Source organism: Silene latifolia, chromosome 4 (genome assembly GCF_048544455.1).
Source record: "Silene latifolia isolate original U9 population chromosome 4, ASM4854445v1, whole genome shotgun sequence".
In the NCBI taxonomy this organism is placed as follows: Eukaryota; Viridiplantae; Streptophyta; class Magnoliopsida; order Caryophyllales; family Caryophyllaceae; genus Silene; species Silene latifolia.
Window position 1 is genome coordinate 71079620 of NC_133529.1, and position 24240 is coordinate 71103859.

General features: G+C 40.9%; 1 protein-coding gene and 1 non-coding gene across 4 annotated transcripts; both read left to right on the forward strand.

Annotated features, from left to right (window-relative positions):
• Nucleotides 1–6807: 6807 nt before the first annotated feature.
• On the forward strand, nt 6808–10306 carry LOC141652287 (nicotinamide/nicotinic acid mononucleotide adenylyltransferase-like). 3 transcript variants are annotated; one of them, XR_012547106.1, is made up of 7 exons: nt 7245–7532; nt 7655–7731; nt 7864–7965; nt 8208–8266; nt 8545–8625; nt 8917–9135; nt 10028–10306. XR_012547106.1 is itself a non-coding variant. In XM_074459813.1 (6 exons), the coding sequence occupies exons 1-6, from the start codon at nt 6870–6872 to the stop codon at nt 8414–8416; spliced, it is 390 nt and encodes a 129-aa protein (XP_074315914.1). In that variant the 5' UTR covers nt 6808–6869; the 3' UTR covers nt 8417–8452. The 3 variants fall into 3 exon arrangements, 2 of the variants coding, with proteins under 2 accessions (XP_074315914.1, XP_074315912.1); XM_074459813.1 differs by lacking the exons at nt 8545–8625; nt 8917–9135; nt 10028–10306 and adding exons at nt 6808–6875; nt 8356–8452 and having other exon boundaries at nt 7448–7532; XM_074459811.1 differs by lacking the exons at nt 8545–8625; nt 8917–9135; nt 10028–10306 and adding an exon at nt 8356–8452 and having other exon boundaries at nt 7248–7532.
• Nucleotides 10307–14060: 3754 nt separating this feature from the next.
• On the forward strand, nt 14061–14167 carry LOC141654013 (small nucleolar RNA R71). The gene has a single exon (XR_012547596.1). It is a non-coding gene; the product is annotated as a small nucleolar RNA R71 (small nucleolar RNA).
• The last annotated feature ends 10073 nt before the right edge of the window (nt 14168–24240 follow it).

The following is a 24240-nucleotide window of genomic DNA, read 5'->3' on the forward strand; positions in this document are numbered from 1 at the left end:
ACACGCAGACGGTATCTACAAATTTGTATCAAAACGGCTCCTCTACGAATTCTCCTCCTATCATACAAACACATAAAGACTACACATCACAAACTACACACCAAAACCCCCAATTCCTAAATTAGGGTTTCACCAATCTTAACAAAACATTATAGAAATTATATTAAAAGCTTACCCTCGACGCAAGGAATCCAACGACACGAACTACGATACGAACCGACCGTCGAACTCCGGAATTGTCAAGAACGCGATTAGGAAGAAGAACTAGTTGCTTTCTCTCTTAAACAGGTTTTAGGTTTTGTAAAAAGTGATTTAAAACAATGACGAATATGTTTAAATACCTTAATCGCGTAATTAACAAAACCCGAGAAAACTCCCCGTAAAACCGGACACTCGATCGAGTACCCAAGGCACTCGATCGAGTACCCCAGTTACTCGATCGAGTACCCCACTACTCGACCGAGTACCCAACAGTCGAAACTATTTTACTTCGCAACTTGCCCATACTGACAGAGTAAGGGCTACTCGATAGAGTACCCCAAGACATATAAATACGGAGTATTACGGTCTTCCCTCCTTAAAAGGAACTTCGTCCCCGAAGTTCAAACCACTACTAAACAAAGGTACTCCCATAAGCCTCCCGACTCAAAGGTCAAACAAAACACAACGTAAAGCATGATACTAACCCAACTTATCCCGACAAACATACCGACACAACATATAAAAGGTGTATAAAACTCTTAAAAACTCTCGCGATCATCTCCTACCCCCCTAAAAGAAACAAGGTTACGTCCCCGTAACCATACATACCTGATCAAAAAGGAAAGGGTAACGCTCTTTCATAATATCCTCTGCCTCCCATGTAGCTTCCTCAGTCTCGTGGTTAGACCAAAGGATCTTAAGCAAAACTGTCTCACCACTCCTAGTCTTTCTAACCTTTCGGTCTAGGATCCGCTTAGGCACCTCAAGGTATGATAAAGACTCATCAAGCTCTAAGTTCTCTGCCTCCAACACATGTGACGGGTCACTCACATACTTCGCCACTGCGATACATGAAACACATTATGCACTCTCTCCAACGCAGTTGGTAAAGCCAAACGATAAGCAACTTCCCCAACTCGCTCTAAGATCTCATAAGGCCCTATAAACTTCGGACTTAGCTTGCCTTTCTTCCCAAATCTCATAACCCCACGCATCGGAGACACTTTCAGAAGAACCTTGTCCCCAACCCGAAACTCTATGTCCCGACGATGTAGATCCGCATAACTCTTACGTCGATCCCGGGTCGCTCTCATCCGTTCCCCGATCATCTTAATTTGTTCCACCATCTCATGCACCATCTCTGGTCCTAAAACCATCGCCTCAAAGACTATCGTCCCAACAGATTGGACTCCGCATCTCCTCCCATACAAAGCCTCAAATGGTGCCATACCAATACCGGTGTGATAGTCGTTGTTGTAAGAAAACTCTATCAAGTCCAACCTCTCCCTCCCAGCTACCACCAAAATCCATCACACAAGCTCGCAACATATCCTCAAGAGTCTTGATTGTTCTCTCGTCGTGCCCATATCATCCGCGCAGGATGAAATGCTGTACTCATCTTCAAAGCTGTTCCCAACGATTCCTGCAACTCCTTCCAAAACCTCGATATAAATCTCGCATCTCTGTCAGACACTATGTCCTTAGGGACTCCATGCAACTTCAGCACGTTCTTTCGATAGGCCATAGCCAGTTGTGCTTTAGTCCATGTATCTTTCATTGGAACAAAGTGAGCTGACTTGGTCAGACAATCCACTATCACCCAAATCATGTTGTTACCTTGTTGACTCTTAGGCAAACCCACAATGAAATCCATGGAAATGGATTCCCACTTCCACTCAGGCACCTCTAAAGACCGAATCTTACCTTGTGGTCGTCATTTGTTCCCCTTTAACTCTCGGCATGTCAAACAACGGGACACAAACTCACTGTCTCCTTCTTCATCCCGAGGCCACCAAAACGTTTTCTTCAAATATTTGTATAGCTTGTCTCCACCTGGATGAACTGAATATGGTGTGCAATGCGCTCTTCGATCATGATCGTCTTTTTCAACTCCTCATCGTTAGGAACACACCACCTACCATCAAACCTCAAGCTACCATCTGTATGAATGGAAAACCGGGACACTGTCCCTTTCTCTACTCCAGCTCTCCACTCCACTATCTTAGGATCCAAAGCCTGCTTATCCCGAATGTCATCATAAAACTCCATATGTACTGTCATATCACCCATAGCATCTCTTTTCTGCATCATATGAATCCCAAAGCTCGCTACCTCATCCCTCAGCCTCATCAAAGATAGAGTTGTACACAAGGAATGTACACTCTTTCTACTCAAAGCATCAGCAACAACATTGGCCTTCCCTTCATGGTAGATGATTTCCATGTCGTAATCACCAATCAGCTCCATCCACCTCCTCTGTCTCATGTTCAACTCCTTCTGCGTGAAGATGTACTTGAGACTCTTGTGATCAGAAAATACCTTAAAGATTGCTCCATAAAGGTAATGTCTAAAAATCTTGAGAGCAAACACCACTGCACCCAACTCCAGATCATGAGTAGGGTAGTTCTCCTCATAAGGCTTCAACTGCCTAGAAGCATAGGCAATCACTTTACCATTCTGCATCAACACACATCCCAACCCATTCTTCGAGGCATCTGTATAAACCTCGAAATTCTCGCTCCCTTCAGGCAATGCTAGGACAGGAGCTGTGGTCAAACGCTCCTTTAAGGTTTGGAACGCCGTCTCACAACTCTCATCCCAACGAAACCCGTTCTCTTTCCTCATCCGTATTTGTCATCGGTCTAGCTATCTTGGAGAAATCTTTCACGAACCGTCTGTAGTATCCGGCTAAACCCAAGAAACTCCTAACCTCAAAGAACATTCTTCGGTGCTTCCCACTTTGTCACCTCAATCTTTTGGGATCCTGACTACCCCATCTTTAGAGATTACATGCCCCTTAAAAGCAACTTTCTCTAACCGTAACTCACACTTGGACAAACTTAGCATACAACTCGTGATCCCTCAAAGTCGCAACACGATCCTCAGATGCTCCTCATGCTCCTCCTTAGTCTTAGAGTAGACCAAGATATCATCGATAAACACCACTACAAACTGGTCCAAGAACTGCCTGAAGATCCTATTCATCAAATCCATAAACACTCATAATGGCCATACCTTGACGTGAAAGCTGTCTTTGGTATGTCCACCTCTCTAATCGTCACCTGATGATACCCCGACCGCAAATCAATCTTAGAAAAGACTGTTGCACCGCTCAACTGATCAAACAGGTCATCTATCCTTGGCAAAGGATACTTGTTCTTTATCGTCACACGGTTCAGCTCCCTGTAATCTATGCATAGCCTCAAGCTCCCATCTTTCTTCTTCACGAACAAAGACTGGTGCTCCCCCAAGGCGATACACTTGGTCTAATGTATCCCTTCTCTATCAAATCATCCAACTGCTTCCTAAGCTCCTCCATCTCCTTAGGACCCATACGGTACGGTGCCTTAGAGATTGGCCCCGTCCCTGGCTTCAACTCAACGGTGAAATCTATCTCCCTCTTCGGTGGCAACCCGGAATCTCCTCCGGAAAACATCTCGCAAACTCTCCCACCACTGGTATCTCATCAATCGCTGGACTTTCTATCCGGTCATCTCTCACATGGCATAAGATCAAAGGACATCCTTCCTCGAATACGACTTCAAAGTAACAATTTGCAATCAACTTAACTTTGGGTTTGACTAGAAACCCACGATAAGACACACTTACACCCTTTGGACCCCTTAAGGGCACCTTCTTTTGATGACAGTCTATCTTAGCTTTATAATTTCCTAACCAATCCATCCCAACTATCATCTCAAAACCATTAAAAGGAAACTCTAGCAAGTCTACAGGGAAATCGACTTGCCCAACTATCAAAGATACATCTCTAAACAACCTCCCACACGATACGGACTCACCCGAAGGTATGAAAACTTGCTCACTAACAGACTCATATACTCACAAACCCAACTGTTTTACATGACTCGAAGACACAAACGACCGAGAAGCCCCCGAATCAAACAAAACAAACGTAGGAATACCATTAACAAGGAATTTCTGGGGTGATAACATGCGCATCTTCCTCTTTTGCCTTCTTGTCCATCATGAACAACTTGCCATCGGTCTTCCGCCCACCTCCCCGGACAAGATCTTGGCGATGCGGTCGGCTTAGCACCCGACCCTTGATTGTTGTTGTTGTTGTTCATCGGTGTCTTCTGATAAGAATTACCACCGTTGCGGTTGCCTCCCACTGGTAGCTCGACCTCCCGGTTTGGCCATGATCCGGGTCAGTGTTGCTCGCAAACTCGTGCGGGTCTCGAACAGATCCGGTGCACTCGTGCACTCATGTCTCTTGTGGCCTACACCACCACAACCAAAGCAGATCACTCCCCAACTATTACTCACACTCCCTCGGCCCGCCCAAAGGAAGTCCCAAGCACTAAACCCGGACCGTAAGAAAATCCCTTAGATTGATTATGGTTGCCTTTCTTGAAATTAGATTGGCCACCACCCTCTCTCTCAGACTTCCTCTTCTCTCCACCTGACCTCTCCTGAGCCATCTCCACTAGTCTCTCAGCTCTCCCAGCCCTCTCATATGCTTCCTTTACATCAGTAAGGACTCCCACGGGTAACTTATCCATAATTTCGTGGTTAGCCCTCTCTCAAACCTCAAAGCCAGATTCTCCTCACTCAAACCCATATCCTCAAAGATATCTAGATTTCTCATTGAACTCGCCTGTAGTACTCACCCACGGACATCTCGGAAGTCATCTTAAACTTATCGAACTCCTCTCTCAACTTACTCCTCACATGTTCAGGTACGAACTCCTTCCTCACATGACCCTACGAAACTCCTCCCAAGGTATAGCGGGTAACCCTTGGTTGGTATATATCTCCTTGGCACTCACTTTCACCGAATCCCACCACTTGCCACCGCCTCTCTCGGATAGAATGCGGCTGATCCACTCTCATCTCATCAGACGGTGAACTAAATCTAGTATGTTCTCCATCTCCTCACCCAACTATCCGAAGGTTAGGCTCCTCAACAACCTTGTACTCCTTCGGGTTAAACCTCGCAATATAAAGGCTGACTTTAGCATGGTCAACCTCCTTCTCCTTATCCTTATTCTTGTCCTCATTCACTTTCTTTAAGGTCTCAGTAAGAGCATCTTGGTGTTCTAATATCTTTACGATGTCATCCATGGTCATAAGCTCTGCTCTCGCGTACAAAGCATTTCTCTTTGGCGGCATCTTGAAACTATACATATATAAGAAAGGGTAGATATGAACATACGTACTAAACTTCAAAACACGAAAACACGCCCGGTAACCTACTCGATCGAGTATCCAAACCCACTCGATCGAGTGACGGGCTACTCGATCGAGTGCCCCCATGTACTCGATCGAGTACCCAAACTCCAGAACCAAACAGACTTTCTGATCTCTAACCCACTCGATCGAGTATCTAGGCTCACTACTACAAAAATTGATGTAATGCAACATTTCATCTGCAACACTTTGTTTTTTATGTTGCATTTTAGTTAATCATGCAACACTTTATTCAAAAATGTTGCTTTTATTGATATAGGGCATCACTTTAAGAGAAGTGTTGCATTGTATTGTTATAAATGCAACATTTTGACACAAATGTTGCATTTTGTCGCAACACTTTAAGCAACAATAGCAACATTCACTACTACAAAAAGCGTTATGGACATCACTTTATAAACATCAGAGTTTTAGAAACCTGATGTACAAAATAATAGACATCAGAGATCTAAAAAAACCGATGTCTATATAATTTAATATACATCGGTTCAACTTAAAAACTGATGTCCATTTTAAATAACATCGGACGTATACAATATCCGATGTCTATTAATTTCCCCAAAATTGACTTAAAATAAATCATCCGCGTAGATCTCCGTTCTCTATCACTCATTCACTCTTTACTCTAACCTAATCCCTCCCTCACTGGTGATGTACTCCGCCACTACCAACCACTAGTAGAAAAAACACCTATTGCGTCACTTGAATTACGTCGGTTCTAGAAAACACGACGCAAAAAGTACTCACTTTTGGCGGGAATGCAATTTTGCCCTATAGATAAACTTAATGCGTCGGTTCTTGGAAGAAACTGACGTATAAAATGCGTCAGTTCTCAGCAAAACTAAACAGATGCAAATGAGGTTTACATCAATTATAACTAAACCGACTTATTTGATATTATTTTTTTACATCAATTATAACTAAAACCGATGCAAATGAGGTTTAATTAAAAAAAAAAAAAAAAAAAAAAACGATTAAACACTCACACTCGTATACACTCTCGCTCCAAACTTTCATTATCAAACAAAAATCAAATTAGGGTTTTTCGGGGGAGAGAGAAAAACAAAAATACTCAAATCTTCAACCATGGTTGTCGAACCCAATCAAAGACAAGAAATTGAAGGCCAATGATGAAGAAACCACTGAGATCGATGGTGAACTTGTTCTCTCTATTGAGAAACTTCAGGAAATCAGGATGAACAACTCAAAAAGGTTTGATATCTTTTTCGATTTTATTCGGTTTTTGCATTTTGGGTGAAAATAGCTTTGTGAATTTGTGTATAATGGTGTATATGTTTGTTATTGTTGTTAATTTTTTCTGGGTTTGTGATTTTTGATGATGGGTAGTTGAAATTATTGCTACTTCTCGATCAACGCCTTTTTTTTTTGTCGATCAAGTTGCGCCTTGAAGTAAAACCGGTGGTCTTGGTGATGTTTTTGGCAGTTTACCACCGGCTATGGCGGTAATGTCTTTCGTTTTTTGAATGATTTTTGTATGTTGATTACACTTTATTTGTGATAGTGAGTTGACCCCTCATGAGTAGCATGTTTTCGGAGTATGAGACCGACGTAGACTGAATAGGATAACCCGTATATGACTTGTCCTGAACTTTACTAGTCTTGAAATGGACCTTAGCTAAACTTCAAATGACTGAGTAATTTGGAATTAGACATAGGATTGTCTAAGTTAAAAGTATACGAAAATCGTTGTTGACATAACCTAGAATGACCATAAATAATCGATTGACGGATCTATAACCACCGAGTCGACAGTAACTTGACCTAAAGTGACCTGTATCCAATATGACCAATTAAAGGCACACATGAAAGAAGCACAAAACCCAAAATTAACAAACTTGAAGTGGATACGACATCTGAAATGACCATAACCATGCTCAATCCGAATGACCTCTAGCCTGTATATTCAAAAACACCATTTGTATACACTTGAACCATTCAAAAACACCATTTGTATACACTTGAACCAGAAACACCATTTATATCAATTAATCTTTAGGTGTTGATGCCATTACAGGCTAAGCAAAGTACCTACCAACGGACCTTGACTGTTTTATGTAGAGTGAAGAACTTCTTATGCGAGAATGGTCTTGTTTTTGATGGTAATTGTGATTTTGCTTACCATTTCCGGTAATAATCAGTTAAATGACATCGGTGATAGAATATACGCTTCATAAGTTATTGCTGCATGAGCCAAAGTTAACTCTTCTCCTTTTATTCCCAGGATCCCTTAAGGTCATGCTTGTCTGTGGTTCCGATTTATTGGAATCATTCCGTAAAAGTTTTTGGATCCCTGAGCAGGTATATTCCTGGGCCACCTTGCTCTAAACCAGTGCATTGTATTCTGTATTCTGATCTCAATCTTCCCTAGTAGGCGTGGTCGCCTTGCTACCATTGCATATGCTTCACTTAAAAAAATTTATGTATTTCCAGGTTCAAGCTATAGTTAGAGACTTTGGTGTGGCTTGTATACGAAGGGAGGGGCAAGATGTGGAAACAATGGTTTCGGACGATCCTATTATGCGTGAAAATAAGGTGATCTGGTTTCTCTAACAACACTGTTTTGTTCAATGCAATAGTTTAGATGCTTAGGAAGTTAAAATGGACGCTTATGAAGCTAAGGTAACCTTTGGTTCTTGATTATGTAAACCAATGGCTCATTCAATGCAATTTTTAGCTGCCTTTTTTCATTATGAGTCATTTAAAAACAATATCAGTGTACTCCGTACTATTAATATGTCGCGAACATGCTCTGAGAGGTTATAATTTTTCTGCAGAATAATATCATGATTGTGGATGAATTCATCCCTAACCAGATCAGCTCAACCCGAATAAGGTAAACTAATCTCCAATTCAAGAATATTTGTAGTAACTCACAGCTACTCAGTAACTATGTTACATTTACGTTTGCCGTATTGGTTTTAGGGACTGTATCTCAAGAGGGTTGTCCGTGAAATATTTAACAGCAGATGAAGTTATAGCATAACATTCATAGCATTATCAAACACGCTTATCATTAGCTCCGTAAACTTTTCCCACCTTGACAGTTACTCTAAATTTTTCGTGTTGAGACACTCGAATTCGTAAGATCGAGGCGTTGTTGTTTATTGTTAGGCAAATGGACATCAAGTTATGACAATTGCTCCACAGTACAACCAATACAAAGATGGATGGGATATAAGTGTTACAATTGAAGTATGTTTCTATCATTCCTAATAATTCAGCTGGTTTCTCTTTCAAACAGTTATAGTCTGATTTATTCCAATTTTCACATTCATCTTAGTGGTCCTTTTAAGGTGGGTTCTCAGCTTTTTTTTTTTTTCAAATTTATACATCAATTTTTCATCCATAAGTTCAGTTTTGGTCTTTTGGATGCTAATGCTCAGTGAGTGGTTTCACTTTTATGCTTCTCTAGTTACCTTTGAGTTCGGATTCTTTGCGTGTATAACAGTTTATACTAATGGTTGTATACTGTAAAACATGTAGGTGGGACATTCTAAAACTTGTAATTTCATAAGTGAGAAGAAACTTGTTGCATTGCCTGGGCAAAAGGTCTGCAAATAAATACTCGTACACTTTTTCTCCCTGATAAAAGTCGAATATCCGACTTTTTGGTTTATACTAGTATCTGTATATATGTGCTTCTTTTTGTAGTGCTTCAAAGGGAATTGGGTCATGAAATCCATGTGTGTCGCCTATAGTAAGGTATTTGCTCTATAAAATATAGATCAACCATAACCCTTTAATTTCATTGTTATTCTTACTATTGAGCCACTGTTCTTCTATTTTAACTTTTTACTTGGGACAATTGTGAATTTGTACATTAGAGAGCTACGATTAGTAAACATGAAATGGAGACATTTTTATTTCTACTTCCATTTCCAATAACTAACGTTGCTGTTTAATCCATGCTTAAGTATATGATTTGTGCTTATTTAAATATTCCGCGATCCTCAAATCTAATGGAGATATACATTCCTCGCCTTGCCCACAAAAGTAGCATCTATCCTCAATATCCATGTCATACTTGATCAGTTTGTCATTTGTCATTCGTATTCAGAGCTTCTAGTGCATATTGTCATCCCATAAACTGATTTTTGGCACAACTAACCCACCCATTCCGTGCACTCGTTGTACCAGGTCACCTATCTTTGGTGCATGCGTGTGTACCTCTGAACCATTCAGATCATTGATAAACCTTATTAGTAGCATGAGGCAGAGTAGGTAGTTAGAGTAAATTCTGTAGGTAGATAGAGTAGTCAATAGGGCTGCTATGATTGGAACTTATGATGCAGAATTATTAGAGTAAGGCAGGTTAGTATGCTTATCCTGTGAAGGTAGAAAAATGGCCTGGCTATCGAGAACAGAGGGTCTCTGAGTCTTTGGTGTGATTATTATGGCTGGACAGGCCTACCTTTGCAGATCAAACTCAAACGTTTCACATAGGCTACACCTTGTGTACAATCACGTACTCTATTTTCTGCACGTCCTAGTTAATTAGTTGTTCTTTAATGCATTGTTTATTATTTCGTGATAATTAAGCCTATTGAGCCTTTGAATCCTCAAATCTAATAATGTTCTATTTTTTATGTTACAGGTTGCATTTGAGGTATTAACAATGATGACGGGTTGATTTTTTGTCCGGTTGGCAACATATATATGCTCACAATACAAGAATGAAGACTTATAATTAGTAGCTTTCAAATAGTCGTTAAGAATTATTATTTGTTCTATTTAAACATTTGTTATATTTGTTTTAGTTAAATAATTGAACATTTGCGATCGAAGTTCTACTTTTGATCCTTTTTTGAAATGTAATTGACATATATTTTTGAGACTGAATCAATTGAATGCACAATTAGAGAGAATTACAATTGTTGCGTGCCTTACAAGTCCTTATGTCGTTGCACTTTATTAAGTGTTGTTTTTGAATAAATTAGTGTTGCATTTGTTTATTATAAGTGTTGTTTTGGGACGTAACCAGTGTTGCGTTTCCAAAATAAAAATGTTGCATTAATTTGATATAAGTGTTGCTTATCAACATGAAAAGTATTGCATTAGTTCAGGAAGTGTTGCTTTTTTTACATAAGAAATGTTGCATTAGAAGATAAAAAATGTTGCGTTTGCAATTGAAAAAGCGTTGCATAAACATGACCAATGCAACACTTTTCAAAAGTGTTGCTTCAGATTAAAAAGTGTTGCATTAAGCGTTGCAATGACCTAATGCAACAAGACCTGATGTAGCACTTGATTAAGTGTTGCATAAACTCTATTGCAACATTTATATGACATTATGCAACAATAGCAAAGTGTTGCTATAGAATCTAAATGTAGTAGTGGCTACTCGATCGAGTGACCCCCTACTCGATCGAGTACCCCTAGTTACTCGATCGAGTGCCCCAAAACGCGATTCTGGACTCAAAATCGCCAAAAACCCACCCGATCGAGTCAGCCCCACTCGATCGAGTATCACTAATACGTAAGAGCTACCCGCATATTAGTCATACACTAACATGCTAAACTTTATAAAATCACATGATATCATAATAAATATGCTACGCATCTATTCTACTATCAACAAAATCAATTCATCATGCTATTAAAGCCACATTGTAAACATCCTACATGCTATTCCAACATCAAGTCCACACATTTATTACTTTTCTTTCACATTCTCAACTTCCTACTTCAACACCAACCAATCAACACACTTCATCACTTTGTTGCACAAGTTAATAAAACACACAGATGACTCGACAAACACTTTCCCCATGTGACCGGTTCAAAGTTGTAGGACGACCCCCGCGACTTTAGGACGTCTCCCAAGCCTTTGCACTAGCTCCTACAACTTTTACCCCGGGTTCATTTTAATTGACTCCCTATGTTCATTAAGTTCATTGGTTACAGGTTTCAGGATCGTCTCTCTGATACCATTTGTAACACCCCCATACTCCAAGTGCCTTACCAGGACCACTCGGGTATGAAGACATCACCATCTCGGTCGCCCGAGGTATGATAATCAAATAGACAAAACAGAAACAACGTTTATTATAAATAGTTTAATGAATAAATACAATCCTCAAAACCAAACCAAAGTACGATACATTATTCCAAACTAACTGTTCTCAACTGAAATGTAAATAAATGCTAAACTACAGCGGAAGACTCTATCGTCATGTCGTGGCCATCCCAGCCTATCCCAAAGTACTCATCTCTATACTGTTCAATATCTGCTCACCATCCCCGAATGGATCACCGCAGTTTACAAAACAACACCGGGTCGTACTAATCACACAATCAATATAGATAACAATAATAAGGCAAACAGAAAATTTGAACTGTCACACACACACACACACCACCAACTCCCATCATCTCAATATCGACCGTCCACTTGGACCAGCCCCCGATGGGGGACCGCACTGCCGTTCCCACCTAAGCCCCGCTCATCGTACGAGCGATAACCCTGTCCCATTAATGTGCACATCCCCTTCCGTGGCGGGTTCCACGAAGGGCGAAACTAGGGCGTGAAGTCACTCTCGCAAGTGACCCCACTCAGCCGAGAACGCATCTCGAGAGCCATAGACAACCAATCACAATCACAATCACAATCACAATCATCATATCAAACATCTAACTACAGCACATCACCAATATCCCATTATGGGACTAATACTGAGTAGGAAATCCTACCTGGAAAGCACAACACGCAGACGGTATCTACAATTTGTATCAAAACGGCTCCTCTACGAATTCTCCTCCTATCATACAACACATAAAGACTACACATCACAAACTACACACCAAAACCCCCAATTCCTAAATTAGGGTTTCACCAATCTTAACAAAACATTATAGAAATTATATTAAAAGCTTACCCTCGACGCAAGGAATCCAACGACACGAACTACGATACGAACCGACCGTCGAACTCGGAATTGTCAAGAACGCGATTAGGAAGAAGAACTAGTTGCTTTCTCTCTTAAACAGGTTTTAGGTTTTGTAAAAAGTGATTTAAAACAATGACGAATATGTTTAAATACCTTAATCGAGTAATTAACAAAACCCGAGAAAACTCCCCCGTAAAACCGGACACTCGATCGAGTACCCAAGGCACTCGATCGAGTGCCCCCCTTACTCGATCGAGTACCCTGACTACTCGACCGAGTACCCAACAGGTCAGAAACTATTTTACTTCGCAACTTGCCCATACTCGACAGAGTAAGGGCTACTCGATAGAGTACCCCAAGACATATAAATACGGAGTATTACAGGCACAGTGACTTCTAAGCTTTTCAGAAGTTCGACAAATTTGCCGAATTGTTGATTGGCCTTAGTATTCAGCAGACGCTTCGGGAAGGGATCCGTGATAGGTATCTCGAGTCCCTTGTTTATCTCCTCCAATGTGTCACCCGGAGCAAGTTCTGTATCCTTTAGATGCTTCTTACCTCTCGAACGAGGTCTTTCCGGTGATTTATCGCTTAAACGAGCACTAGCAGGCTCTCGAATAAGCTTCCCGTCATCAAAACTACTCGATCGACCAATATACCCATTCGATCGAGTAGAATCTTCATCAATATCACTCGATCGAGTGAAATTTTCACTCGATCGAGCAAATCCATTTTGCTCTACACTCGATCGAGTAGAAAAACTACTCGATCAACCACTTTCTTCACCAAATCTGCTCGATCGACCACCAGAAACCAGTCGATCGAGCACTTGCTTTGCTGTGAGCTCATTTTCTTCGCCAGAACACTGTTCACCATCAGTTATAGCCTTCCTTGGGTCTGATTTTTGCATTTCTGGTCCCTCATAAGAACGACCGCTTCTCAGATTTATCAAGTTTACCGTCTCGTGTGGATTATTCTCATTTTGAGTCGGTAACTGACCCTACTTCCTTGTGGATTGGTTCATGGGGAGTTGGACAACTTGAGTTTCAAGTGCCTTAATGGACGCATCTTTCTGTTGATCACTCAGCTGAAACTGCTTTGTAAAGGCTTGCAACATGGATTTTAGCTCACCAATTTCACTCACCCCACCGGATGATGATGCACCGTGATTAGGAGGAGTGAAGGAAGGAGGCTTCTGAAAGCCTTGTTGATTCTTGTGTGGAGGAACATAAGGCTGCTGCTGGTGCGGAGGAGGAGTAGGATTGAGCACATTTTGACTAGTCCACCTCAAATTGGGATGGACTGCCCCTTGATTGTTGTAATAGGAACCCCGTCCTTGCCTATATTGCTGAAAGGCAAGGACTTGTTCCTTCTCCACAAGACAGCCAACAGCAGTGTGGCCATCATTACTCCCATATCTCTCACATGTGACGGTCTCTCCTCTAGTAAGAACATGGACCGTCTAAGGCTCCCCAGCAGCTTGTAGCTCCAACTTGTCAAATCTAGCATTCATGGTCTCCGGTGAGCCAAAACCGCTTATCAATCGCATGAACTGTTCTAATCCCATCCCTCGGGTTTCCATACTCAAAGATCTTGTGATTCGCCATCTCTTCAATAAGGGACCATCCCTTATCATCATCGGTGTTTTCCTGGAATCTCCCACTAGATGCCGCATCAAGTATGGCTCTTTGGTCGTCATACAACCCATTGTAGAACTGATTAGCTAGAAACCATGGGTCAAAACCATGGTGAGGAATAGACCTCACCAACTTCTTGAATCGCGACCACGCCTCATAAAAACTTTCATCAGAAGCCTGTCTAAAACTGGTAATCTTGGCCCTCAGCAGATTGGTGCGTTGTGGAGGGAAATATCTCTTGTAAAATGCAAGAGGAAGAGACTCCCAATCTGTAACCCCAGCAGTTGTGCGGTCCAAGTCAGTCAGCCACTCCCAGGCTGAATCGGCTAAAGAGAAAGGAAATAGAACCTCTTTAATCTTATCTTGAGTTACCCCCTTAGTGGCGGGGATAGTAGAACAATAGTATGTAAAGATCTCCATGTGCTTCCTCGGGTCTTCACCAGCCACACCTCTATAGATATTTCTCTCCACCAGATTGATATAAGAAGGACGGATGTCGAATGTATTCCCATCCTCAGTCTAGAACCCTTCGGAATAGAGGATGCTTTAGGCACCGAATGACTGGAAAGCTTTGGCATCTTTACTGGTTGATCGGCAGAAATAGGAATGTCCTCTGCGGAAAGAGAATGATCTAACTCTGGCTCGAAAGTACTTAAGTCTTCCTTTCGTGATTTTCTCTGCAGACAGAGTCTATGCCTGAATAATCTCTCTGGCTCTGAATCAGCTGAAACTAATTCAAACCTGTCTGACCTGGGCATAAACAACACTGAAAGAAAATGAATAAGAATTGTCTCAAGGAATAAAAATTCCCTGAGACGGATAAAATAAACGGAACGAAAACAAATAGGGCAATTACCTCCCCGGCAACGGCACCAAAATTTGACACGTCTGTCGTGTACCTGTCAAAAATAAACTAACTAAACCGACTATATAGCTAGGGAAGTCAGGTCGATCTCCACAGGAGGCAAGATATCTGTAGAAGTCCGTCTATTTGGTCACAAATAGGGGGGTTGTTTGAATTGTTTTCTAAACTACGAAGTTTAAGGGAAAGAGAAATAAAGGGTGAGAGCAGTAAAGGCAAGAAATGAGTTTAAACTATCAGATAAAGAGGGACATGTCAGGATTTCGGTTCACTACGGTAGTCCAGTGACTCAGCTGTAAATGATTCAGACAAATTAATGTAAGACGGATGTTGAAAGGTCCTTTCGGTCCACTTTATATCCTAAAATACCACTAACTTAACTTTCATTCTCGTCAGGGTAGTCTACTGTTCATAGCAGGCCTATTTAGTCCAATCTTTCGATCTAGGATTAATTTTAGCCAGGTTAAAGGATGACTCAGAAGCGTGCACTCAACTAAGTCGATAAATACAATTAAATTGCTATGGTAACAAAGTCTCATAATTAATCCATCTGTTTCATTTACTACATCGTCACATTCCTACCGCAGATCCCCTAATCCCAACATGAAAGGGGTTTAGCTACTCATGTCGCTAATTAAACTAACAGCAGATAAATTTCAAGCAGTAAACATTATGAAATAATAAGCAAACACTAGTAGAAAAAGTCCTATTGACATCGCCACAAAGACATCGGTTTTAGATGAAACGATGTAAATGTTTATAAATAACATCGGTTCATACAAAAACTGATGTAAAATGTGTACAGTTTTTTCTCCTTACATCGGTTATTTTAAAAAACGATGTACACAAATATCTGTGACATTGGTTTTAACATAAACCATGTAAATACCGTATCATTAACATCAGTTTTAAATAACCGATGTAAAAGCTTTCTCATTAACTGAATAAGATTAATAGACAAATTGCCCCTAGCCTCTCCTCCTCACACAACCCTTCACTTTCTCATATCACTTGTTGCTCTTGTCGTCGCTTCTTCATTCGACCTCTCACCATCACTCTTACCCTCTACCGTCATAGCGTCACAGTCGACCACCACGGCCTTCACTACCCTGTACCACCACAGACGCACAATACCATTGATACCACCCTATATCCCGCGCCTTACATACGGTGCTACATTCCTTGAACAACGTTGTTGCGATCTACTCTCACCCTCGCATTGCACTACTTTGATTACTCCACTTCACCACCATTGTTGCACACTTCGACAATGACTATGTATTGATGCAGGTATTTTTTCTACTTTTTAATAATTTCATTTAAGTTAGTTAGGGTTTATTGATTAATGAATTGGGGGTTTTTTATTTTTGTTGGAACTAAGATTTCTTTTTGTGAAGTGGGCACATCTTAGGGATGTGTTTTATGAACTCAGGTTCCGATACACTTAAACGATGTTTGATTTTCCAATTTTCTGCAGGTGATAGTGGTCAACGATGTGTGATTTCCTATTTTTTTTTCAATTGTAGGTAAATGAAGTTACAATGGTCCAAATCAAGGGTTGAATCTTGTGTTACACAGTAATGATACCACAACTATCATTTCTCAACCTCCTCAGATTTGTTGCCTCATTCCGGCCAAAGTATTTTTCTTTATTTTTTAATTTATTTCTAATTTTTCTCAAGCTACTATTCTAATGAGTGTTTGTATAGGTTATGATGATATTATTTAACTTATTACAATGACATGATCTGTTTGTATCAGTTATTAGTAAATGAGATTATTAATTTGATTTAGTCATGTAGGAGTTTTGATATAGTAATAGACTTGGGTCTGATGAAGATTGGTAAATAGGATTAAATTCAACCAATTCTGGAAAAAACACTAAAAAAAAAGACATTAAGTTTTAGAGTAGCATCATCTGTTTGCTTTGGAGTGCTTGTAGGTTGTATTGCTAGATTTTAAATGTGTCTTTATAAATGTTTTGACTATAGGTGTGAAGTTCTATGAAATATCAAGTATGTGGCATCCTTATTTTTAAACTTTTACTCCAGTACAATATTTGGGTTTCCGATTGCACCAACTTGAATGTACTCCCTTCGTCCCCGTCATTTGTTTACCTTTTTGTGAAGGGTACTTTAATAAAAGGTAAATAAATGATTGAGACGGAGGGAATAAATAAGTAGTGTATCATGAGTATGTTATCTTACAAGTGATTAGGATTTGTTAAGTTTGTTGTTTTTAAGCATCATGATGGCATGCTATGCATATCTTGTACAAACACTAGAAAGTATAATACTGCATATAAAACGTTTAGCATGTTTGCTCGTTAGTTAGGAGATGATGAGGAGATTACTTATGGATATATGTAGTGTTTAGTAGTGGTCCATGGTTCTTATCATGCCCTCTGAAATTATTTGAGCAACTAATTATTTTACAGGGCGTGATCGAGAAGCGGAGAGGAACACATAGCCTGAAATCCTAAGGAAATTAGATTTGATTGGCCTTGTCTAGAGAAAGGGTTAAAGTGAAGGCTCACTATTTCCCTTTTTATCACCTTTGTCTTATGAATTATGATTTGCTTGTTATTATATCAAGGTCATAGCAAAGTATTGATAACTATTGATCATTTTACCCAAGTGTATCTGAGGTTTAACATATGTCTTATTCTCTTAATTAATCTTCCTATATGATGAAGGTTCATGATAATCGTAATGATATGTTGTGTCGTCTTAAATTCATGTTATGTGGAATAAAAGAGGAGAATGTGGTTAAAGTTGGATGAAACTGTTATTATTGGACTGTTAAGAGTGCTAATAGTAGTTCACCTGGGATATTGATGGATTTACGATTAGTAGTTTATAAAAATTCTCTAGCGATATATGATACGGAGTATAATAAAGTGATACTATAATGGTAATTGGCATCTTAATCGTGGGCTGATCATTTGTCAGCAATCAAAAACAAGCTATTTCTTTATTGTTTGCAAATTTGACAGTATTCTCATTATCCTTTTATATCCTTTCTTAAATCTGTCTATTATTTATTTTCCTTGTATGCAACGGTTGATATACTTGTAGGAGTCTTATTTCTGAATGATATATTGCTAATGCCTAGAATATAACTGTTTATGATTGGTTAAATTTTCACATTTTTTGTGAATATTTCCTGGTGTTTAGTTGATTGACCGACTCTCCTACATCAGAGCAGTCAGACTGCCAGGCATCTCCCACCTCCGATGATACACAGCTTCCACTACTTCATTCATAATGTCATGTAGCAACTAATGTGAGAGTATCTGATTGTGTCCATATAGTTGAGTGTATATGTCAGTGAAGTCTGCTAAACTTTGGTATATGTTCTCAGCTATGATACTTTCGTTATTATCATATTTTGCATTTCTATTTTATTTTATAATATTTTTGCTTGATGTTTTTCTGAATATGAATATTGATGATGAGTGCAGGCTGTTTTTCGAATATGTATGATTATGATTTCTACACATCATCCTCGTGAAAGGGTTCAACTATGTTGGCACTAGTTGTATCCTACTTTGATGACTGCTGAAGGCAAGAAAACTGTGTGGATCTTGCAAGTGATCCGAAAATAAAGGCCAATACCACTGTTAGGCACACTGCCATATGCTTTGATCGGCTTCTGCTAGGCCTGAACTCATCTCTGACTTCATTTGTTGCTATAGTAGGTTGGTCTCGTATTCTCACTCTTTTGTTTCTCCCTTTGTATTCGCATGCTGTTCAGTAGCTATAATTATTCTGTTGTCATGACTATATACAGTGGATGATGCACGATAATCTTCACTGATACGAACGAATCGGCTTCTCAGCTTGCTTCGTCGCTTTCTATGGCTCGCTCTTTGCATTATGACACACGGCAGTCACAACGTGAGGTAAACTAATTCTCCACAGTTTTCAACTGTCTCTGTGATCCTTTTAAACTTGATATGCTTTCTTGGATTGCGGATTGACTTTTCAGCCGTTTGTTTCGATTGTTGGAAATTAAATTTAGAATGTTGTGATACTCTTCAACCAAGTCAATATATGTTTGTCTCCCGGCTCAAATATGACAATCAATAATCTAACCTTTTGAAATGATGGCATTTAAAGTGGTCATAGAATTGTGCCTGTCTCACTGTCTTTTGATGATAATTGGCTGAAACTCTTTTATCCTGTTTTTAGGCTACTATCAATGTGTGTACTGCTATAGGCCCTGGTAGTTTTCTTTTGCTTCTTTAATAGCTGAAAAGGCATGTGCTTTCAAACATGTCCCCTTTTCTCTTGTTTAAAGGGACTTGAGTCATCTACATAGTGTTAGCTAGGGCTCCTTGTGGACAGCGGGGGCCACGGGGGCGCTTGGGAAACAAGCGTTTGCATTTTGTATGGAGTCGCCACCAATTTTTATGGGAAATTGGAACCGTTCGAGTACCTCGTGTCATGTCAAGACACAAAGTAAAGACATGAACACTAAGCAATCGTTACCCTTAGCATTCTATGTCTAGAATGACTCTCGTGGATGCCAATGAACACGGGTGTTCACAGATATCTGGAGTAAGGGGTGAGGGTACGTATTAGGAAGCTCTTTTGATCGAACACCTATTCCCGCCCGCCTCGATAGCGGCCTCTACTAATGATTAGGGAAGTTATTCGTACTCGATATATCATCGGCTATATGTATGCATTGCAACATCCAAGTTTTAATCCTAGCATGTGAGAATTAATACTAAGTCGGTTAACAATTAATTTAGCACACAATAGGTCGAAGTAGGATTTAATGCTCATTTACATGTGAAAACATACAAGCAATGAAAGAAATACAATAATTATAAATTACAATAATGAAAATTACATTAATTACATTGGAATAGGCGATTTATGTCGAAAATACCTTTAAAACGGATAATTTGAGAAAAAGAATAAAAGAAAGAATTAACGAACAAAACAGAAGGTAATATTACGGATAATAGTCAAATAATACGTAGTCTAAACAAACTAGGTCAAGGCGAAAGGAGTTTAGATCGAACTCGGCCAGAACAGCGCAGCAGAGCCGCGTCCTTTGGGAATAGGCGCAGCAGACGCCGCGTCCTTCCTTTGGCTCGGCCTCTGGCTGTGAAGCCGTAATTGCAAGCCGTTAATGTTAATTGGTGATTTAATGATTGATTAATGATATTTACTCGGATGAAAGTGATTAGTATATTTTTTAACATATGAATGGGTCGTGAAAACAGTAAAACATGAATGAGACGGAATTGAACGAATTAACACGAGATGGAATAATGACAGAAGTGAAAAATATTAATGAGTCAAACAAATTAATTCAATTAACTAGGTTAGATATGATGGATTAATGACGACAACAGATGAAAACTATATCAAAGACGAATTCCAGAAACCCAATATGGATGAATTGAATCTCTACAACCCGGAATTGAATTTAATGACGAAAACCCGCAAATATTGGTTTATAAGGGATTTAAGTCGGATTTTAATGAACTAAACATGTTAATGATGAATAAATAATATACATGTGAATTATATACTATTATGGCGAAGAATAAACAAACAAACGAAACAAATAAAAGAACTTTGACGAACAAACAGAGGACGAACGAAGAACAAAGGAAGCAGAATCGCGCGGCCCCTCACGAAGAGGCGATTCTTGTGCGTCCTTTCTCGACGGTTATCTACTGGAAATTCGTAAAAAAGCGGTTTTAAAGCATGGTTTTAGAAATCGTTTTTAATGGTATTTTCGACATAAACCTTACAATTGATTATACAATAAGGTAAATACAATAAATAAAAAGAGAGATTACACCCTCAGACTTACATGTTGACGAAACGAGAAGGACTAAGATATCGATTAGTGATGCTCGACGCGAATGCAAAGAAAGTGCCCTCGTAAGAGGAAAACGATTAGATTAATTAAGTTGATTGATGTGTAGTTGGTCAAATTGGTCGGTCATGCAAACGGGGAGGCTGGTACTCAGAAGGATCCGAGCTTACGTGGTCGAATGTTCAAGCACGTAGACGCCAAAAAGTAAGAACAAAGTCTAGAATGCAAAGGGAGAAGAGAAGGGCGGACACTCGCGTGAGAAATATGAGGAGCGAAGGCTCCTATTTATACTAATCACGTGAAGGAACTAGGGTTTCGGAGACTCTTTGGAAGTGAATACCGGAAAGATATGAAAAAGATACGAGAAAGACGCAGAAAAGGGCCGGGAAGAGGCGCAAGCCCACTGCGTCTCTTGGAAGAGGCGCAAAGCACCGCCGCGTCTGTTCCCAAGTGGTTTCCTCCTCCAGAAGAAAGATCTCCGTGTTTGAGTTTTGGTAGGACAGAAATAATTCGGTTTTCCTTAATATCTTATGTGAATATTACGGGAAATTGCTTACTAAAAGATAAAATTTATGAAATATGGAATAGAAATATCCGGAACATTCCAGAACATTCTGACTCGGGATTTAACGGTTATCGAGAAAATGGAGACGGTTTTAGGCCCGGACTCGAATGTACTCTAATTCTTGTCAAACGACCGTATCGGGATGTAGATGACAACTAAGAGGTAGACACTAATATTTGAGCAATCACTTGACGATAATCTTACGAACTGTCACAAATCGTTCCGCGTACCAAACATGCGGCCCAATCATCACCGGGTGGTTTGCGGGAGGTGCAGAAATGAGGTATCTACAGAGCCCCCACTTTGACTGAGGCTTGGATAAGGCGAAAGTCAAAGTATAGCCATCAGGTCAATCGAAGATTACAACCTCGACGACTATGGCGGCGAGGCGAGGCTCAAGGGGTCCGAGCAAGGACCCGTCGTCGGGAACATTTTAGAGTCCGTCGACTATCGGGGAGGGTCGTTTAAAGTCCATTTGACTACGTAAGGAGGCTCGCCAGCCATAAGGAGAGACCATACCTGAGACTTCTTTCTCGAGATGCTTCCGGAGGTGCGTAGGAGCTAAGGGTAAGACCTAAAGGATACATAAGGATTGGCTATAGGGTGTGGGACCCTAAAGGAAAGCATCGGCGGGAATGAGGCCTAAAGTAAGTTCAACTTAAGGGTAACTAAAGCTTGGGTATAGGAACTCTATTGGTTTCGGAACTTGAAGGCTTATGAACCTAAAAGGATTGGGATCCTATAGTTAAAAAAATCCTAATTTCGGGTCTACGAACCTAAGAAAGAAGGCTTTGGTTTGGGAACTTCTGGAGAACGACACCTTTGTCGCACTCTGCGGGGAAACAAGAAATATTGTGAGTAGCAGGACACAGGCGGGAACTGCTAAGAAGAAATCTGCTTTGGGTAGTCTTTGGGAAATAATTGCGAGTAGCAGGACACAGGCGGGAACTGCTGTGGGGAAATCTGCTTAGGTAGATCGTCAATCCTTACGTCTTGAGAGAGACAGTACGTCCACATACTCTCGCAAGAGACACGATTGAGAATTTATTCTTCTTGTCATGAGAGGGAAAGTATATCCGCTTACTCTCGCTGGAGAGAAAATGAAGGTGTGTCGAAGTTTGTGAAGGAATGAACGCTCGTTGCGACAAGCATAAGGTCTAGGAAGGAATAAATGATGTGCGGCAGTCTGCTGCGGGCTTGGAAATGCGGGCCGGAACGAAAGAAAATCGCCAAACGGACCAAAAGAATGAAAATAACATCGGGGAAGAGGCGCACCAAAGATGGGCCCACGAATAACGAATTCATAACGAATTTTTGAAAATCCGTATGGAGGGAACAAAAAGAAGAGGGGCAGCATGAGCTGCGTCTCTTGGAAGAGGCGCAGCGCCTGCTGCGTCTATTCCCCAATTTGGTTTTCCTGCGTAAAAACGCGAAAATCAGGAGGCTTTGTATTCATTTGCTCGAAACATAAATCACACATTTCTCTCTCAAATCTTCACCATTTCCGCCAAGGTTTGATTCAAAAGCTTGCATTAATCATGACTAATCGAGGTATGTGTCTCAATCTTGCATTAATCATCCACATTCGTCCGATTTTGAGCCGAAAAATCTAGGGTTTATGACCCTTTTGATCGAAACTTTGGGGCTTTTCCCCCAAACGCATTTGTTTGGTCAAATTGACATTAGAAATGGATAGTAGGTAATATTAGGAACATAACCATGTATTTGTTTCGAATTTTCATCAAGTTTTGAGCCTTTGAGTGAATTTTGAGACGGTTTTACAGCTGAACCCTAAATCGCTTCGAAAGTAGCCTTAGGATTGCCCATTTGCGATGAAACTTGATATTTGGGATCCTTGAATGATGGGTAAACTTTCTACCATTTCGGAATTTTGGTTTGTGACGGCTTTTTCAGGGCACTTTTCTAGGGCATAATCGCCATTATAGCGAAATGCTGCCGAAATTTCGACTCGAACCCGGAACTAGGCTTCGAATTAGGCTTGACTTGACCCAATTTATCACATGAGTGATCGAGAATGACGGAAAAGGAGCGGTTTCAGGGCTTCCGAAGGCTCGAAAATCCCTTAACCAAGGCTTGTCGTCATGTGACGCGGCCTAAATTTACTTTAATATTACAGGTGATGAGGCTTCTACTTCTGGGAGAGCTCCCATGGAGATCGATGCTGCCACTGTCGAGGAGGCTTTAGAGCAGGCCTTCACCGCTGCGGTGATGGCTGACGGGGACGGGGCTCACGAGGAGGAGGCCGTCGAGGAGGAGGAGGCCCTGAGACGGGCCAACGTCGGACGAGGAGGTCGTCAGCTGAGAGGGGCTCCCGCGTGGGCTGAGACTTGGGAGAGCAGGCATCTGGTGTGGGCTGCAGAGGGTCACCTATCCTACAGGACGGTGAAGAGTTTGGTAAATAGGAATTCACTACTCATTACTCATCCTCTTTCATTCTTTTATCCAAATTTCTTTCAAATTTCATTCAAAACTAAAGATAGCTTTGTTTCAAATCACAATAGGAGGCCGGGAATATCAGGTCGTTCTCGGGTTACACGACAGCGATGGAGCATTACGAGCGGCTGTCGGCGGAGGAGAGGGCCATGATCGAGCGTGGAGCGTTCGGTCCTTTGGTTCAGGTCTGGAGGGATATCGCGAAGAGGAAGTTGCGGGCTAACCTTAGCCTGGTCCGTGCTTTCCTGGACCGATTCTGGGATACGACTTCCACATTTCACATGCCTTTTGGTGAGGTGGGAGTCACTTTGGAGGATTACGGCATGATTTCCGGGTCCGCGTGCGGGACCGAGGAGGTGGTGTGGCCAGAGAGCGCAATGAGGGGGACTCGGCCGAGGCGAGGAGATTGATCGGCTGGAACTTGTCGCCGAAGGTATTCATGAAGGCGGTATTGATACCCGATTCTTACGTTCGAGACTACTTTGGGGGAAGACCCCTACTGGTGACGATTGACGGGAGGGAGACGGCTCCTCCTCCTGTCTGGTGAGCGAGGGCTCG

Excerpts from the sequence above, each read along its gene's own strand:
- LOC141652287 (XM_074459811.1), top strand. The coding sequence starts at position 7,436 with ATGCCATTACAGGCTAAGCAAAGTACCTACCAACGGACCTTGACTGTT. Across the intron at positions 7,732-7,863 it reads GTTTTTGGATCCCTGAGCAG|GTTCAAGCTATAGTTAGAGA; the intron begins GTATATTCCTGG and ends ATGTATTTCCAG. Across the intron at positions 8,267-8,355 it reads ATCAGCTCAACCCGAATAAG|GGACTGTATCTCAAGAGGGT; the intron begins GTAAACTAATCT and ends TATTGGTTTTAG.